Consider the following 20,732-nt stretch of genomic DNA (forward strand, 5'->3'; position numbering starts at 1 on the left):
TTTATTAGCAGCAAATCACGAGAAATCTGATAGAAGTTTTGACTAAAACCATTTATACAAAAGTTGCATTTGCTATAGAATTAGAATCTATAGTTTTATGAGGTTATTCAAGATGAAGTCCCGTATGGTGTTGTTTTAGGTGCTTATGTTTCTGTACCCACGGCCACACTAAAAATATTTTATATGGCTTTATCACACCTGCCTGTTTTGGTCACACTGGCAGCAGTGCAGAGTTTTTGCTTGCAACGATCTGTTGTGTTCGGTTTGCGTTCGGTTATTTTGTTATAAAGGTAACTTCAGATTTAAAAAAGAAAAAACTACTTAAGCTATTTATCTATTAGCTAAGTAAAAAACATATGTATTAAACGTATATACATTTAACTTTTAACTGGCTGAAAGTGATTAAAGTTAATTGTAAATTTAATGTTTTCTTGTTAACCTGTTGAGCGTTGCACTCGATGGTGCGTGACCTATTTATGTAACCTGTTTTAAAGAATATACCGCTTTAACTTTAACTAAGCTCCCATCCCAAGCAACAAGTTGGACTGGACTTTAGAGTGGGACTTGGGACTGGTAATGATGAGTAGAAGTGGACAAAGTGTTAATTGTTTTACTAGTTTATTGTTGCTGACATTTCATTTTGAGAATTATTTATTATTGAGCGATGTTTAAAAGGTAAAAGCTCTTCCTTTACCTCTCTAGCTCAAGAATGAAGAAGAAAAGAGTGCATTCACCCTGTGTTTCTGTGTGTATAACTAGAAAAGTGCGTCGAAGAATTCACAAAAAAATAATACCATATTTAAGAAAAGCCGTAGTTATGTTTGTTTGTTGAAAGCTTCTGCACTTGATTTTTCTAAAGATGTACTGCAAATGTGAGTATATGTATGTGTGGCTGAGACGTGGCTGCACTACGCCTAAGCCTCTGACCAAATTATGCTACGCTTCAGGTTTTGTTTGTCTAGAACGGTACTAACTTGCTCATACTCACATACGTACCTAGCTATACACAGATAGTGAACGAAAGAGTACATTCACATTTACACACATGCATGTAGCCGTGCGTACCTGTAAAAGAGCCCCTAAAAGAGAGAGCCGATTTCAAAGAGTCAGCTCACTTTGCAGCTACGAACGGTCAATGGGTGCCCCTCTGCTTCGCTCTTTCTCTTTTCTTCTATATGCGCAGTCACTTAATTTCAATTCACAGAAAAGCAGGCATCTCGCTCTCATGCTCTGCTTGAGCTTACACCGGGGTTAGAATTTCTATGCATAGCAGTGACAATAATAACACTTGTTTGGTCGGTTTGTTGCACAACGGGATACTTTGTAGGTTGCTGCGCAGCCTGGGGGAGAATAAAGAACCTTTTTTCGATTAACGTGCTTAAAAGCTCGGATCTGTATAGTTTTGATGTTTCTGTCTGACTTGAAAACATCTTCACAAAATGTGCTTATTATTTTTGTTGTGCAGCTTTCGCGACTTTATACTATGAGCTGTGCGCGCAGCAAGCGAAGACTGCGACTTTCTGTTTGTTTGGTGAAACTTTTTTTTAAGGTCGGCATTCGCACAATAAACTAAAAGTTAAAACTTATAACGCGGAATTGACGCGTTTGCTTCAGATTTCAAAAGAGTTTATTGTAACTGATCTTTCTCTTATCTATTTCTAAACTTGCATAAGAAATGCCAAAAATGTCAAAGTGACAAACAGTCGCTCTTTATCTATGAGTATGTGTATGAAGATGCACATACAGGTGCACATTATATACATAATATGTGTATATTTACATAAAACGTATTGGACGTGGCAACCTCGAACGAACTTTCACTAATGACTGTTTGTGAACCCTCACACACACACAGAACACATGCAGACGACGTACACATACCACTGCACGTGCGTTTTCCATACGTGCTAAAATGCGTCAGGGGATTGTAATACCTTTGACATCAGTCTTTAGCTTTAAACTTTTTAGATTCTTGATGATGCAGTTCTCTTTTTGTTTTAAATGTAAATTAGTAAAATGGGACGTGTCTAAAGTTGAGAATTTTAAAGCATTCCACTCATTGATATTGGTAATTTACTATTTGTTAATTTTTGGTCATGATCAGCTGAGACCCCTACACCAAAACTACAGAACTGATATCATTACCAACGCTAAGTGATAACGTTATTAAGCAACAATCATTTTGAATATAGCACAGGCAACAACAACTATTTGTACATTCTGCTACTGAGTCACATGCATACATACATACATATGTATGTGCATACTTGTGTGTGTGCGTAAAATTCTCTTTCTCTCTCCCACTCTCACTCCCTGAGTGTGTGAGGATAGATGAATTGTGTGTATTTTGATCGCCAGAGCGTAACCGAACCAGGTATATACAACATACAAATGTATATGTTTCTGTATATATATGTACATACTAAGTACAATCATTTAAAGCCGCCCAACATTTGTGTGCTGCTAAAATGCTTTGGATTTTCGTATGTCTGCTATTCCATACAATCAGTGCTGCCAACTTCTATTAGTAGCCAAATGACAGTTAGAAATGGCTAAAAACTAGCTATATTGCTAATGACTAGCAAAAACAATTGATGCGTTTTTACTACAATGAATATTTTGAATCACTAAGTTAACTGTATATTTACATATGTATGTATGTACATATGATAAAAATAATGTTATACATTAGGCTGCATCTTGATAATTCTGAGCTGTCGCACCCACGTAAAACTATATATATATATATATTTCAAATTAGCTGATTATTGATGGGTTTAAAAAAATCCAGAAAAACAATAATCTTCTAAAATTGTAAATTTAAATTTCAATATTCTCAGTAACCCAATTGTGTTTCGTGTCATGCCAAGACCGAGACTGCAAGAATTTTCTGTAGATCGTTAGATGACTTGTCTTGTAGAATGCTTCTTGCATTGAGTCTGGTGTATACACCAGACGCGCCCTCTTAGCGCAACGCGAAATTTCCCTAACGCCTACTTTTCTCGAACAGAATAAAAATAGTTAGATTTTACATAAATAGCTAAATTGGCAACCCTGCAAGTTAGTTGAATTTAAATATAAATAAACATTTCTTAAAGTTCCTCTTAATTGTGTCATTTGTAGCATAATCAGTTCATGTATGTACATATATATTGCAAATTTCTAATTTGTTTGATTTACAATACATAAAGTGCCACATGTCACTTTTAAATTATCGGATTGGTGCACAGACCTAGTACCATTTTTGGCCGAAAGTTTCTATCTCTAAACTCAGCGTTATTTTCACCGAAAATGTAATGAAAGTAAATTTTTAATATGACATTAAATTGAATCTCAACAAAAAAAAAATTTGAATAACAAACGCAATACAGTTGTTGTCTTGTCGTCGTTTATTAAATGGCTACTTCTGAAATCGAACGAAACGATGTCACAATGCAAAGTTTTGGCTAAGGTATTATGAAAAGTGAAAATGGGCGATGGCCTGGCCTTTTTTGTATGTCGAAAAGTATGGTTTTCTTTGATTCGGGTTTTGAGTTGTATTTGGATTGTCGTCAAAACACTGAAGCACTTTAAAACAATTTATTGTTGTTTTAATTAACGAAAACGCTTTGAGTCGAATGTTAAATAGATGAAGAAAGGTAAATTTTAACACCTTGACAAAATTAAATAAATATTGGCGACGACAGACACAAATTAGGAAGAATGAAAACTTATAAAAAAAACTTATAAATTCTTTAAATTTACGGTTAACTTCATCTTAATAGAATCTTATACTAAATCAGTGAAATATAGTTAAATTTAATATATTTTTCATAATATACACCTGATATTTCTTAGTCAATTATTTATTTTTAGATGTCGCTTTCTTACTTGCTTATAGCAGGTTTTAAACGCCTGTAGCCACAAAAAGAATCACTGTGATTCTTTGACTTTGTTGTTATTCAATGTCGATATTGTTGTTCTATTTGCGTTTGCCAATTACCAAGAGTAACATGTTTTTCTCTTCTTTCTCACAGAAAACGGGCTGTGGTATTGGATGCCAGGACCAGGAACAGTAAATGAAGGACGACGAATATGGTCATAGTAACACGTGTAAGTTAAGAGAATAAATACCTCAAGAAATCAGTGTTATTTGTTAGCGATGCTAGATCAATAAACAACACATCTGAACCGGAAATACGCACATACACGTACATAGTGTAGAAAGACATTGCCTTGCCGGGCTTTGGTTGTGTTTAAGTTTTTGTGTCACGCTCAAGTGATTCTTCACATTTTGTTGATGGCCATCGTTAAACGTCCATGGTAACTCCATGGCTCGTAAAGTGTAATGTTAAATTTAAAGCACTTCAATAATTTGTACAGGGTGACTACATCTGGATAGAACCCGCATCTGGGCGAGAATTCGATGTGGCCATTGGAGCACGTGTCATATCCGCAGAGGGCCGTCGCATACAAGTGCGAGACGATGATGGCGACGAAGTTTGGCTTGCGCCAGAGCGTCGAATCAAAGCAATGCACGCCTCATCTGTACAGGGTGTCGAGGATATGATATCCTTGGGCGATCTGCATGAAGCTGGAATACTGCGAAATCTGCTTATACGTTACAAAGAGAATCTAATATACGTAAGACGATAGTATCTATTAATTGACATAAAATTAGTACTAATCAATTAATTTTCTTTTTTTAGACTTACACCGGCTCCATTTTGGTCGCTGTCAATCCGTATCAGATACTACCCATCTACACGGGGGATCAGATTAAGCTGTATAAGGAACGCAAAATTGGCGAATTGCCGCCTCACATTTTCGCAATTGGAGACAATGCCTATGCACATATGAAACGCTATCGCCAGGACCAGTGTATAGTAATCTCTGGTGAATCCGGTGCTGGCAAAACAGAGAGCACAAAACTGATATTACAATACCTGGCTGCAATAAGCGGAAAGCACTCGTGGATTGAACAGCAGATACTAGAGGCAAATCCTATACTTGAAGCTTTTGGAAATGCTAAAACAATACGCAACGATAATTCTTCAAGGTTAGTGGTTTGTTGGTCATATCAATGCTCTTTTAACTGATCCTTATTTATTACATCAATTTAGGTTCGGAAAATATATTGACATCCATTTTAGCGCAAACGGAGTGATTGAAGGGGCTAAGATTGAACAATATTTGTTGGAAAAATCGCGCATTGTATCGCAGAATCACAGCGAACGTAATTATCATGTGTTCTACTGTATATTGGCGGGTCTGTCCAGTGATGAGAAGAGCCGTTTGGATCTGGGCGTGGCGTCCGACTATAAGTGAGCTCAAATAATTCGCATATTGTAATTTACGTGATTAAAGTATTCTATTGTTGCAGATATTTAACTGGAGGTAACAGCATTACCTGTGAGGGACGTGATGATACTGCTGAGTTCTCAGATATAAGATCTGCAATGAAAGTACTACTTTTTTCGGATCAGGAGATCTGGGAGATAATTAAGCTGCTGGCCGCGTTACTGCATTGTGGAAACATCAAATATAAGGCAACAGTTGTCGATAATCTAGATGCAACAGAAATACCTGAACACATAAATGTTGAACGTGTTGCCGGACTACTTGGACTTCCAATACAACCGTTGATCGATGCTTTAACTCGACGCACTTTGTTCGCTCATGGCGAAACTGTCATCTCGACTCTGTCCCGTGATCAGTCGGTTGATGTGCGCGATGCCTTTGTAAAAGGCATCTATGGGCGCCTATTTGTGCATATTGTGCGCAAGATCAATACGGCCATATTTAAACCGAGAGCCACATCGCGCAATGCTATCGGTGTGTTGGACATATTTGGATTCGAAAACTTCGATCAAAACAGTTTCGAACAGTTTTGCATCAATTATGCGAACGAAAATTTACAGCAGTTCTTTGTGCAGCATATTTTCAAGTTAGAACAAGAGGAATATAATCATGAAGCTATTAACTGGCAACATATTGAGTTCGTGGACAATCAGGACGCATTAGATTTAATTGCTATAAAACAGTTAAACATTATGGCTCTGATCGATGAGGAGGCTAGGTTCCCCAAAGGCACTGATCAAACGATGCTCGCAAAGTTACACAAGACGCATGGAGCCCATAAGAACTATCTGAAACCGAAGTCGGATATCAATACAAGCTTTGGTCTCAATCACTTTGCTGGTGTTGTGTTTTATGACACACGCGGTTTTCTGGACAAGAATCGAGACACTTTCAGTCCTGATCTCTTGCATTTAGTTAGCCAGAGCGGAAACAAGTTCTTACGTCAAATCTTTGCGCAGGATATCGAAATGGGTGCGGAAACTCGAAAACGCACGCCAACACTTTCCACACAATTCCGGAAGAGTCTTGACGCCCTCATGAAGACACTTAGCAGCTGCCAGCCGTTCTTTATTCGCTGTATTAAGCCCAACGAGCTGAAGAAACCCATGATGTTTGATCGAGGTCTCTGCTGCCGTCAACTTCGATACTCCGGCATGATGGAGACGATTCGAATACGTAGAGCTGGTTATCCTATAAGACATGGATTCAGGGAATTTGTGGAACGCTATCGTTTTCTCATACCGGGCGTGCCGCCAGCGCACCGAACAGACTGTCAGGCAGCTACGTCGCGCATTTGCTCCATGGTTCTGGGCAAGTCCGACTATCAACTGGGCCACACAAAGGTCTTTTTAAAAGACGCCCACGATCTGTTCCTCGAGCAAGAGCGTGACCGTGTCCTCACCCGAAAAATTCTCATATTGCAACGCAGTATTCGGGGATGGGTCTACAGGCGACGCTACCTGAGATTACGAGCTGCCGCTATTAGTGTGCAACGCCTCTGGAAGGGTTACGCTCAGCGCAAACGTTACAGGAACATGCGAGTGGGATACATGCGACTGCAGGCCTTGATTCGTTCGCGTGTTCTGTCTCATCGCTTCAGGCATTTGCGTGGACATATTGTGGGACTACAAGCCCACGCTAGGGGCTACTTGGTGCGTCGCGAGTATGGTCACAAAATGTGGGCGGTGATTAAAATTCAGTCGCATGTGCGTCGTATGATTGCTGTTCGAAGATATCGAAAAATGCGCTTTGAGCATAAACAGTTCGCTGAAGTGCTGCAGTTGCGCAAGTTGGAGGAACAGGAGTTGCTGCATCGCGGTAATAAACATGCCCGTGAAATTGCTGAGCAGCATTATCGGGATCGACTGCACGAACTGGAAAGACGGGAGCTGCAAGAGCAGTTGGAGGATCGTCGACGTGTTGAAGTTAAAATGAATATTATCAATGATGCTGCCCGAAAACAGGAGGAGCCCGTTGACGATAGCAAACTAGTGGAGGCCATGTTTGACTTTTTGCCCGACTCAAGTAGCGATGCTCCAACACCACATGGAGGTCGCGAGACTTCGGTCTTCAATGATTTGCCTCATGCGCAGACGGTTAATCAGGAGGATATAATTGCACCAATTCATATTTCGGAGGATGAGGAGGACTTGTCTGAGTATAAGTTCCAGAAATTTGCGGCTACGTATTTTCAGGGCAATGTGAATCATCAATACGCAAAGAAGGCGTTGAAGCATCCTCTCCTGCCACTCCATACTCAAGGTGATCAACTTGCGGCTCAAGCTCTGTGGGTTACCATACTTCGTTTCACGGGCGATATGCAAGAGCCCAAATATCATACCATGGATCGCATGGATACCACATCGGTTATGTCCAAAGTAACAGCTACTCTAGGTCGCAATTTTATCAGAAGCAAGGTAAGTCTTAAAATGAGAAACAAAATAGGTATGGAAATATTAAAGAAACGTCATGATTGCAGGAATTCCAAGAGGCACAACTAATGGGCCTGGATCCTGAGGCCTTCCTTAAACAAAAACCTCGCTCAATACGGCACAAGCTCGTCTCCTTGACGCTCAAGAGAAAAAACAAATTGGGAGAAGATGTACGCCGTCGCCTGCAGGATGACGAGTACACTGCAGATAGCTATCAGTCTTGGCTTCAATCACGTCCCACATCAAACCTGGAGAAGCTGCATTTCATCATTGGCCATGGTATATTGCGTGCCGAGCTTCGTGATGAAATTTATTGCCAAATTTGCAAGCAGCTAACCAACAACCCACTCAAATCATCCCATGCCCGCGGCTGGATATTGCTTTCGCTTTGTGTGGGATGTTTTGCGCCATCAGAGAAATTTGTTAATTATTTAAGGGCATTCATAAGAGAGGGTCCGCCCGGGTATGCTCCATACTGCGAAGAGCGTCTGAAACGCACATTCAACAATGGCACTCGGAATCAGCCGCCTTCGTGGTTGGAACTTCAGGCTACCAAGTCAAAGAAACCTATCATGCTGCCCATAACTTTTATGGATGGCAACACAAAGACACTTCTGGCAGATTCGGCTACAACGGCTCGTGAGCTGTGCAATCAATTGTCTGACAAAATAACGTTAAAGGATCAATTCGGATTCTCCTTATATATTGCACTATTTGACAAGGTCAGCTCATTAGGTAGCGGAGGCGATCATGTAATGGACGCTATATCACAGTGCGAACAGTATGCCAAGGAGCAGGGTGCCCAGGAGCGTAACGCGCCGTGGCGTCTCTTTTTCCGCAAGGAGATATTTGCGCCATGGCATGAACCAACTCATGATCAGGTAGCTACGAATCTGATTTATCAACAGGTCGTCCGAGGCGTTAAATTCGGTGAGTACCGTTGCGATAAAGAGGAGGACTTGGCCATGATAGCTGCCCAACAATATTTCATCGAATACGGTACTGATATGTCTATGGAGCGTTTGTTCACGTTGCTGCCAAACTTTATACCTGATTTTTGTCTAAGCGGTGTCGATAAGGCAATTGAACGCTGGGCTGCCTTAGTGTTGCAGGCATATAAAAAGTCTTACTATGTCAAGGACAAGATTGCACCACTGAAGATCAAAGAAGACATCGTTAGCTATGCCAAATACAAATGGCCGCTACTCTTTTCACGTTTTTACGAGGCGTATCGAAACTCCGGACCCAATTTGCCTAAAAATGATGTCATCATAGCGGTCAACTGGACTGGTGTTTATGTCGTGGATGATCAGGAGCAAGTACTATTAGAGCTCAGCTTTCCAGAAATCACGGCCGTCTCCAGCCAGAAAACAAATAAGGTATTTACGCAAACCTTCAGTCTGTCCACGGTTCGTGGCGAAGAGTTCACATTCCAATCTCCCAATGCCGAGGATATACGCGATCTAGTCGTGTATTTTTTGGATGGTCTAAAAAAGCGGTAAGAGTTTAGATTCTGTAACTATAACATTTCGATTTTTTAATTATATTTGCTTGCAGCTCAAAATATGTAATTGCTTTACAAGATTATCGTGCTCCCTCCGACGGAACTAGTTTTCTGTCATTTTTCAAGGGCGATTTAATTATCCTAGAAGATGAGTCGTGTGGTGAGTCGGTTTTAAATAATGGATGGTGCATAGGTCGATGTGATCGGACGCAAGAACGCGGAGATTTCCCTGCTGAGACGGTATATGTGTTACCCACTTTAAGCAAGCCTCCCCAGGATATTTTAGCACTGTTTAACATTGAAGAGGCACATCATGGTCGACGTCTAAGTATGGTCTCCAATGGTGGAGTGGTCGAGCCTCGCGACCGACCGCATACACTGATGGAATATGCATTAGATCATTTTCGTTTGCCTCCAAAGCGCACTATGTCCAAGACATTGACGTTGAGCTCAAAGCGCAGCGAAGAGCTTTGGCGGTATGCCCGGGATCCCATCAAAGCGCCATTATTACGTAAGCTGCAGAGCAAGGAGGAACTAGTAGAGGAGGCATGTTTTGCGTTTGCTGCTATACTTAAATACATGGGTGATCTCCCATCAAAACGGCCACGTATGGGCAACGAGATTACCGATCACATCTTCGATGGTCCTCTAAAGCATGAGATATTGCGCGATGAGATATATTGCCAGTTAATGAAACAGCTTACGGACAATCGGAATCGTATGTCTGAAGAACGAGGTTGGGAGCTGATGTGGCTGGCAACGGGTTTGTTTGCCTGCTCGCAGGGTCTGCTCAAGGAGTTGTTACTATTTCTGCGTTCACGACGACATCCCATCTCGCAGGATTCAATGCATCGCCTTCAGAAGACCATACGCCATGGTCAGCGTAAATATCCTCCTCATCAGGTGGAGGTCGAGGCCATACAGCACAAAACAACACAAATCTTCCACAAGGTCTACTTTCCTGATGACACGGATGAGGCATTCGAAGTGGACTCCTCAACACGCGCCAAGGACTTTTGCAACAACATCTCACAGCGGCTATCATTGCGCACTAGCGAGGGTTTCTCACTGTTTGTTAAAATCGCAGACAAGGTCATATCTGTTCCGGAGGGCGATTTCTTCTTTGATTTTGTGCGCCATCTGACCGATTGGATAAAAAAAGCACGACCAATACGTGATGGAGCCAATCCACAGTTTACATACCAAGTCTTCTTTATGAAAAAACTGTGGACGAACACTGTGCCAGGCAAGGATCGTAATGCCGATCTTATCTTCCATTACCACCAGGAGTTGCCCAAACTCTTGCGTGGCTACCATAAATGCTCTCGGGAGGAAGCTGCCAAGTTAGCTGCCCTTGTGTTCCGTGTACGATTCGGGGAAAATAAACAAGAGCTGCAGGCCATACCGTACGTCATAATATCATTAACTTTGAATCTAAGTAATCCTCACTTTTATAATTTATGTACTTGCAGACAAATGCTGAGGGAATTAATACCTTCCGATATTATGAAAATGCAAAGTACGAGCGAATGGAAGCGATCCATTGTTGCATCTTACAATCAAGATGGCGGCATGAGTTCTGAAGATGCCAAGGTTGCCTTCCTAAAAATTGTCTATAGGTATGTGAAATCTTTTAATTAAAGACGATGAGTCCATCTGACCTTCCACATTCTACGTTCATTTTAGATGGCCAACTTTTGGCTCTGCTTTCTTCGAGGTAAAGCAGACAACGGAGCCCAACTATCCTGAAATGTTGCTAATTGCCATCAATAAACACGGTGTAAGCCTTATACATCCAGTAACAAAGGTATGATAAATATTTTGTATATATATGTATACATTTTATATATATTTTGTTTTATAATTAATTGATAATGAATCATTGCAGGATATACTCGTTACACATCCGTTCACACGCATCTCAAACTGGTCGTCAGGCAATACATATTTCCATATGACTATTGGTAATTTGGTACGGGGTTCTAAGTTGCTTTGCGAGACTTCGCTTGGTTATAAAATGGACGATCTCCTGACTTCATATATATCATTGATGCTGACCAACATGAACAAAAACCGAACAATACGAGCCAATTAGGAAACTGATTACTTTAACCTAACCATTACCATATTTATAATAATTACAAATTATAAATGCAATAATTTACACGAGTAGAACTTATAAGATCTAAGCTATCATGAATCCTCCCTAAACTTATTTCACCTCTTTTAGTTAGCTATATATAAAATACATTTATTCTGTTTGGTACTTATATTATCAATTATGTTGTATAAATTCGCAAACTGTTTGTGTAGTATTTTATTACTTATTCCGTTACCTTAAATTATTGCTTAAAAATAACTATTCTCTTAAAAGTACGAGTAATATCCGATAAGGATTTGTATCTATGTATTTTTGCATTCTGTAAAACCATCTGTATATTTTAACTTATGTCTCTTTATGATGACATTTTGTATCAAATACATAGCAATAATCAGAAACTATTTAATAAATTATACGCAACTAATTGTATTTATCAATGTCTATACTTATTTTTGGAAAAATATGTATGTGTGAATGCCATTTATTGTTAATTTATTGTTTAATTTGTAAAAACTTCAATCACCACATTTGCAAAAATTTATAATCGCGTGCAAACATAGAATGAAAGAAGGCATTTAATTAATAGTGATGTGACCAATGTAATTTCTGAATGTGAGACTAGAGACTAAAGTTTTATTTTAAATAGTATTCTTACTATAACATGAGTAATATTTATTTTATGGAGCCGAAATTTAAAGGGGGCATAAGGCATAACAAAATTATAAACACAATACTTAGTCTCTGATTTCGAAATCAGTATTTATAAATATAAAGTTGATGGTCGGATTTGCCTAATAAGAGCTAGGGTGCTGAAATTATTCCACAACATTTAATAGGCCAATAACTTAAGGTTTTTAAAAAAAAAAACTAGGACATTGAAATTTGATCACAACATAGTTTACGAAATTTTATCACGTTCCGTTACCTAGTGTTTCTCACCTTCCAATTATTTTGAATAACACAATAAAGTTAATATAATGAGTATTTGTATTTGGAGTCAAGCACATCACTATTAAAAAAAAATGCATTAAACGAAAAAGTTATTAGAAAGCCCATTAGAAAATATATATATTACTGTCTATGGCTAGAAGGCACAGCCGCCGCTGTCCAGGAGAAGTCAAATAAATTCTATGCACTCAAAAGAGGTTGAAAATTAATTGGGATTAAAGAAATGAATGGCTCTATTTCATATTCGGACAGTCATGGCTATATATTCTCGACTGTTTTGTTTACTTATTTTATGGGCTTAGGGAAGGCTCCTTCTGCCTATTACATTCATATGTACATTTCCTGCCAGCACAAAGTTATAATATCCCTCTACCTTATAGGTAAAACTTCAGTCGAATGCTAGGATTAGGAAAGCATCGAAAAATCATAAGTGTTTAGCCGTTCATAGCATTTATTAAATTGTTTATTCATTAATTAATTAGCATTTTAATTTCAATTTGAAACAATCAAAATATAATAAAATACATATGTATGTATATATAATTTTTTTGGAGTGTAATTTTTAGACTGACATATTTTTATACCCGCTACCCATAGAGTAGAAGGGTATTATAACTTTGTGCCGGCAGGAAATATATGTAACATGTAGGATGAGGCATCTCCGACCCTATAAAGTATATATATTCTTGATCAGCGTCAACAGCCGAGACGATCTAGCCATGTCCGTCTGTCCGTCCGTCCATATGAAACACTGGATCTCAGAGACTATAAGAGATAGAGCTTTAATTTTTTTCGACAGAATTTGTTATGTTTACACGCAGATCAAGTTTGTTTCATATTTTTGCCACTCCCACTTCTGCCCCCGCAAATCAAAAAAATCGAATAACAAGCGTACTTTAATAACTAGAGTTGCGAATTTTAGTATATGGGCATTTCCTGGAGTCGCGAACGTACGTTCGTATGAGTTAAATTAAAAACTAAAATCGAAAACAATCGTTTCCTGAAACTTTTTTTTACTTTTCGATAGCATTTGTTTAGCTCTTTGGATAGTGTAAATTATGGGGCTTATCGATTTTTAATATATTGTCAATATAATATTCATAATATTGTCAAAAAACATGCGGTCGCGAACGTACGCAAAATGCAAGTCAACTTTGGCTTAATATAGTAAAATGCAAAACTCTGCGAATTTGGACGGAATATTCTAAAGCAATAACATTACTTTGAAAATAGATTCATATATCAAGTCTATTCTCAAGAAAATATCTCCATTTATTTATTTTTAATTTAATTAAGTTCCGGTCGCGAACGTTCGATTTTTCCATGTTGTATTATTTATTAAATTTTTTTTTTTTTACCACAAATTTTTTATTAATAACTTCATATTTCATAAAAACAAACGGATTTAACTCAATTTAATGTGTCTAATAACATTTAAAGCAAAAAAATAAATTTTTATTAATTATGAAATATGTACTGAAATTTATTAAAAGCCAGAAAAATATGTAATAAGTAATAATTAATAACTAACAAGTAATAAGTAACTGCAAACGACATAATTTTTTCAAAAACAAAAAAAAGTTTTTTATTTTTTAAATCCATGCGACGCTAGTAAAAATCGACATATGCTTATAAGTAAGGTTATCAATAAAAAAAGATTGGTTAGAGTAACCCCAACAATTTTTTATATTCAAAATATACAATATACAAAATGTATATACCAAAATAACTTAACACGCGAAGTTTCATCCTCCTGCTTGCACCTAATGCGAAGCAATTACAATAAAGTTATGTTTTCGGTCGCGAACGTACGATTTGAACATACATAAGAAATTAACAGTTAATTGAACATTTTTTCGCTCACTTTGCATTTTTTATCTTATTATTGGATTGCTATTAAGAGATTTGGTAGAAAAAAAAGCAACCATATCTTATGTTTTCCTTGTGAAATAATTAAACAAAAAAATGCATATAAAAGTAGCTAAAAGTGAAAAAATACATTTTTTCAGTTTGCAGGCAAATTTTGTTATAAAAACAGCGGAGATATGCTACGGATACATTGTACTATGAAAATTTGGATATTTCTTTATGACATTATACAAAAAAATATGATGAATGTGAAGATTTTTTTTTCGGTCGTGGTTTACCATTCTCAGGAAATGCCCATATACAATAATTACTATAGTATTTATGATTCCGATCAGATAAAAATTGTCGAAGTTATTAAAGGGGTCTTAGTTGCTTTGACTGACAATCTGGTATATTGTGCCGTCTATGGTATATTTTCAATGCGGTACTTTATCGATATACCAAATATATCATTTGATATGTTTTTAGTATTTTTGCAGTATTATCGGTATATTTTGAAAAAATACCGAAAAATATATTTCTTTTATTCAAAATGGGTGTCGGGTATCTCACAGTCGAGTACACTCGACTATAGCTTTCTTACTTGTTTTTGCTTAATACTTTGAGAATATTACCACAATATTTAGCATTTATTCAAAATGGGTAGCGTGCAGCTCACAGTTGAGCACACTCGACTGTAGCTTTCTTACATGTTATTTATACAATTCCAATCCAATTGTAAATATCCTTTTAAAACTAATATTAATATTGTTTCCAGTTTCACACAAAATAGCCATGTCTGCTCCTTTAAAAAATTAAGCTATTAATTTTCCAACAGAACTTTAACTTAATTTTTTTGCTGTCACTCCGACGTCCGACATGAACATCTAGATCTCAGTATCAATAAGAGATAGATCTACTATTTTGTTGTCTAAATGATTTTTGACACCATTTCTTATTGTTGCATGCATATCAAAATCATTTTATTATTATTTTTTTTTTTTGTCTGCGCTCACTTCCGCCTCGTAAACCAAAATCAAAGAATGAATTTCAATCGTAATTTGAAAATATGATTTTTGGTACATATAATAATAACAAGTCTTTCTGATTGCTGTTTTAATTGCAATGTTTAAAAGTTATTTAAGAAATAATTGGTCGGGTTTTAGTTGAGAATTTGGTATATTTTTAACTCTATGGTTTATTTTGAATGTAATAAATCTTTCAATATTTTAGCATTTTTATAGGTCGGAATAATTGTTTTAACTCCTCCATTTTTTTAGAAGTGTCAATTTAAATTTAAGTAGTTAATTTAAATTATTACGCATTTGTGTTCCTAATCGCTTGAATTATGAATAAAAATATTAAAAGATTAACTAAATAATTTCATACATATGCATATGTATGTTAGAGGTATTTTATACATATATGTATATGTATATTATACTTCGGTTGCATGCAACCCCTTTTAGCTCCCACACAACCGGCTGCCAATTCCCACGCATTGTGTGACTTGAATTTTCACAGCGTGTGAAAAACGGCAGCCGGTTTTAAAGTCAAGACTCAGATTTTCAAGATAATTAGTGCAGTGGAAGCTCCTGAGAACTTTTAGAGAATGTTTTCCCTACATTTTATAGACCACAAGCTAACAAATTAAGTTGCTCAACGTTCACATTTCCAACCAGAATAAGTGCTGTCGACCGCCTCAACGCAGGGCGCAAAATTATGCACTAGAAATGTGAATGTTCATTAAAAAGTTCAACTAATTTCATATTCAGCTCTTCTTATAAGAGTCCAGTCGACAAAAACCTTAAGACGTTGCATTTCGTATTACTAAGTTGGTGGTGGATTTTCTTATATGCTCCCCCTCTACTCTTTCTCGTTCACTCTCTCTCTCTCTCTCTCTCTGCTTATTATTTTTATCTCACACTCAACAACACACCGTGGATGTATTTGCAGTTTGTCGTTTGAGTCTTTCGTTTATTATTAAGAAATTCACACACTACGGGGGTAAGTTCCACTATGTACTCGTAGAAATGCTGCTTCTGATAAGACGATTGTAGTAACAGTCAGTTAGGCAGCAAGAGGGAGAATATCTTACAGTTACTTCCTATTTAAGCTAATAGAAAAACTGTCAAGTTCAAAGCAATGATTTTGTTTGGCAATAAGAACGGAAGAAAGATAATTAATGCAAAACTGCTAATGTTAATTTGTAAATGTGTAAAGCAGTAGTAGCAACAAGCTAGTCTAACGAATAATGCATAAATATTATGGAGAAAAAATTGTAGAAAAGATTCTCAGGTCTGTTGTGGTTGTTGCTGCTTTTTGGGGCTGTGAGAAAATTCTGTTCCCTTTTGTATTACAAACGGAAACAATGCGGCGTTATATGTATACTATTTCTTGACATTGCGTTTTTTTTAATAGCAGTTAAAAATTCAAATCGACCAACCAGGTGTAATTAAAGTTGAAGAGGTAGCCCACCGTGGGAAGTGCTGCACTTGTTTCGTTTGTCTTAAAATGTTCACACGGCAAGGCAAATTTTCCCATGCCGATTTAAATCAACGACTTTGAGGGCTGCTGTGGGAGGACAGTTCACGGTGGGGACAGTGTGGGGCACAGGAGTTAGGTCAATTTAACAAAAAAGATAAAACGAACATTACAGCAAAACATAAAGTCTTTGAAGTTTTTCTATTTTTTGTTTAATATATTTATTAAGTTTACGACTTTCTTTCAGATCTTAAAGCTATTGTTTTCAGTTTTTTTTTTACAAAATTAGATTCTTTGCCGTTTGCAAATATATATATAAAGCCGGATTTACATTGCTCTCAACTGAAGTTAATTATTGAAAATCTTCTTTAATGTGTGGAATGTGATATAAGAGTCATTTTATATTAAATTGTTTATTATTTTCGGCTACAGTTTAGTTTTAATAAACTAAAAGTGTACTTAATTAATGCGCAAAATAAACCCAACTTAATCATATACTATATTATCGAATGTCCTCACTATAGTATATAAATGAAAATTTAATTAACGTTACAGTTCATTTTGCATGTTTGTAAGGTCTTTAGAACTACATATTATTTACAATTATGTTTCGCATTTACACATCTATTGGTACCAACAGGCCATAGTAAATAAAATTCGTCAAATTTAAAGGAGAATATTGAAACGATGCGCATTATACTATACTAGGAAAGCTTATACAAAATAAATATCTGCTACAAGATGATTAAATAAGTAGACATAAATAAATGTATGTTGAATTGAAGGTGATAGCAATAATGCAGGACTCAAGACAAGCCACTCCCATGACTATTCCATTGCACTTCCGAGATAGAGGGTAAAGTTTGATGTGACTGCTGCTGCTGTTGTTGATGTTGCATTCCCTGTTGCAGACTAGAACTGCTTGCTGGTGAGCTGCTAGTGTTGTTATTATTGTTGCTGATACCTGTGATGTTGTTGTTATTGTGACGCGTTCGCATTACATCCTCAGCCTGATTACAGTGTGATCGTGGACCCGGCTCCGGGGTATAGGTGAATGTGAGGCCAGTGGCATATATTATGCCATCATTGCGAACCAACGAAATAGGCACCTGTGTTGGCTGTCGCACCTGTAATATACGTGTGATTTTGTAACAAATTCTTCATTGTTAGATTCCTATAAAACTCACCCAGAGCCATTCGCCACGAAACTGTGAGATTTCTGGAACTACGCAAAGCAATGTTTCCGTACATCGATACATTGTTTCTGCCTCGACATCGCCAAACCAAACCTGCAAATGTGGCGTAAAATTGTCCCCACTTAGTTCTAACATGGCGACATCGCCACCTCCATTGAGATTCAGCGAGTTAACAATTGGGACAGGTGTAACTGGAGATCTGATTATTGATAAAAATAAAAGCATTTAATATTTTCTCGTAAATATGAATAAATTTTTGATACTCACGCAACGGGGCCCATGCCCTCGTAGAACTGATATTCCGCCTTATCGGTAGATATAATTGTCCAGCAGGCACCGTCGTTGATCATTTCTTTGTTGGGCTCCTTTGGACACGGCGTTGCCTGAAACTGAATGATCTTCTCTTGCGAAAGGCACAAATACATCCGATCCGTATCCTTCATGTAGAATGCGCACTTATGCAGCTGCGAGACGGGATCATCAGCCTCAAGCAGCGCCATTTGCTTGTCCACTTTGCGAATAATCAAGCGAGGCAGGGCCATGCCAGTTACAGAACACACTAGCTTTACAGTAGCTCCGTAGTGAATGTAGCCATCACGCACCTGAAACTCCTCCGATTCTGACTCATTGTCATCCAGAAGATGTATCGTAAATGCGCCCCATTGTGTTGATGATGCATGAAAGTGCCCATTCTCAACATGGAGATAGCGGGTTGATACTGTCTGCGAACGAAGGCGATTGAAGAGGGCTACATTTGTGCCACTTGCTATGCATAGGTCGGCGTTCTTCAGTGATTGCTTCTTCTTGGACGGTTTTGAAATGACCTTAATACGTTTCGAGTTGAAGACTCCAATGTCGTGGCCGTTGCCATAGAACATTTTAACGGAAAGCATGAAATGCTTTCGCTTGTCTGAGTCCGATATAAATAGTGTCTTGGCGGCACAGTACTGCTTGCCATTGAGATCCAACTGTTGCATATCTTGATCACTGCTACCAATGCCGATAAACGCGCAAAGTTGTGCACCCTGCTCTCCTTCGCCCTGTTGGAGCATTTCTTCATATCGTCGACGCCACCCACTGCCAAATAAATAAATGCAAGGCGGTGGGCAAAAGAATCGCTTCTCATTGCCATAGGATTTTTGAGCCACCTGCAAAGGTAACAACCATCAATTAGTCGAACAACTTAATGGAGGCAACAAAACAAAATTTTAATCAGCACTTCGATTATCAACAGAGACTAATCGTAACAAATCAGAAATTGTAACCACAGCAATGCAGTTGTTAAATTTACGTATAATTAATTTCAATTATTTTATTGTGGCCGCCGTTTGAAAAATTTGCGTGCAGTCAAGTGTGAAGGATGCGAGGCCTGGACGGCGGCCGCTGCGCTTGAAGATAGCCGCGACAACCGCAAAAATGGCCCACTGTAGTAGTAATTGGAAGTAGAATTCACACCGCAAACCCCCACACACTTTGTCGCTATTTTCAGCATGTAAGGTATGGATTTTTAACTTCGTAGGGTGAAAATACTATTTAGCTGTAACTTTCTTATTTTTTTTTTTAATAGTTTATCTCAGTTAAAAATCTATGTAACACGTTATAGTTACCAATTTTTTCTTGGCTAACGTCAACAGAGCAGATGATACTTAAACTCAAGGATAAACTTTGACAACATAAGCTGCTTCTTTTGTAGCACTTTCATTTAAAGAAACCCTATTTTACAATTTACTATCATTAATTATTTATATTATCTCTACTATAATTGTGGGACCGACCTTTAAAACATATCGTAAAATATTTGATTTTTCTCTCTTAAACCAAACAAAGTTAATCCTGAACGTACCTTAGCGTGAAGTATGACTATTACCATGTCATTCCGTTCTCGCATGTATTTCTCCATGGCGTCGCGTGTCAGCTTCTTCTCCTCAATGTGAGATCTATATGGACCTGGAACAGCCACCGGCAGCATAGAAAGCTGCATTTGCTGTTGTTGTTGTTGCTGCTGTTGTTGTTGTTGATGATGCACTTGTAGTTGCTGTTGCTGCTGTTGTGGCGGCGGCGCACTACCCAATCCAAAGTGCGGCATATCTTGACTGTGGTGGTTGTGACTGTGCAGCTGACTCTGTTGCAAGGAATTTGTATCGCTGCTGGTTGCGGCTGCGTGCTCGTAGGCAATGGCGGGCGGTGCGGCGACAACGTCGTTTAAATTAAATTGGTTGTAGCTCTTCATTTATGCACATGCTGTTTAAATGCGTATATGTCGTCTTTTCTTTTTTGGCAACTTCTTTTACACTTTGGCACTTATTCTAGTTGTATTTTGTTCGTGTACTCGTATCCTTATTTGCTTTCATACAACAGAACAGAACACAACACACGCAGCAGCAGCTGTCGTTTCTCACGGTTTCACTTTCGATGTTGATGCTTTATAGAATGCTGTTTGCTTGGCCTATGGCCACAATTAATATGTTTAGATTAAAGAGGGCGACTATAGTTGCGACTCAAGCGCGTTGTGGCTGCCTGCTGTTTAAACTTGTAACTAAACAGTGGAAACTGATTTGTAATAAATAAAAAGAACCGACCTAACAACCAGCAGCAACTACTAAACAAACTAGGGTTGTTGTCAGCGTGACCGCAACATAAAATTTAAAATATACCAAAAACTCTCAGATTCTGGTGCTTTAATACCGAAAAATCTTACACTAGTTATCGTTATCGGTCCACCGAATAAAATCATCGTTATGATAAAAATATAAAAACTTTTAGCTAAAAAATGGTGTAAGAAACTTAAAATTTAATTATTATAAATAATATTTAATAGAAATTGCATATGAGCAAATCAGAATGTTAACTAATTTATTTTTAACGTACCCAAAAACTGT

The 20,732-nt window shown here is 37.7% G+C and overlaps 2 protein-coding genes across 2 annotated transcripts; one reads left to right on the forward strand and one right to left on the reverse strand.

The window, feature by feature from the left end:
* The first annotated feature begins 197 nt into the window (after nucleotides 1–197).
* LOC132786415 (myosin-VIIa) lies at nucleotides 198–11,805 on the forward strand. The gene is made up of 11 exons (XM_060792937.1): nucleotides 198–290; nucleotides 4,017–4,092; nucleotides 4,363–4,623; nucleotides 4,689–5,038; nucleotides 5,103–5,303; nucleotides 5,363–7,757; nucleotides 7,820–9,270; nucleotides 9,330–10,682; nucleotides 10,749–10,895; nucleotides 10,963–11,083; nucleotides 11,165–11,805. The coding sequence occupies exons 2-11, from the start codon at nucleotides 4,075–4,077 to the stop codon at nucleotides 11,369–11,371; spliced, it is 6,504 nt and encodes a 2,167-aa protein (XP_060648920.1). The 5' UTR covers nucleotides 198–290; nucleotides 4,017–4,074; the 3' UTR covers nucleotides 11,372–11,805.
* Nucleotides 11,806–16,853: 5,048 nt separating this feature from the next.
* LOC132799049 (suppressor of hairless protein) lies at nucleotides 16,854–20,479 on the reverse strand. Its single transcript, XM_060811185.1, has 4 exons — nucleotides 19,697–20,479; nucleotides 18,121–19,001; nucleotides 17,845–18,052; nucleotides 16,854–17,784 (listed from the first exon to the last, which is right to left on the reverse strand). The coding sequence occupies exons 1-4, from the start codon at nucleotides 20,081–20,083 to the stop codon at nucleotides 17,464–17,466; spliced, it is 1,797 nt and encodes a 598-aa protein (XP_060667168.1). The 5' UTR covers nucleotides 20,084–20,479; the 3' UTR covers nucleotides 16,854–17,463.
* Between the last annotated feature and the right edge of the window lie 253 nt (nucleotides 20,480–20,732).

This window comes from Drosophila nasuta, chromosome 2L (genome assembly GCF_023558535.2).
Source record: "Drosophila nasuta strain 15112-1781.00 chromosome 2L, ASM2355853v1, whole genome shotgun sequence".
In the NCBI taxonomy this organism is placed as follows: domain Eukaryota; kingdom Metazoa; phylum Arthropoda; class Insecta; order Diptera; family Drosophilidae; genus Drosophila; species Drosophila nasuta.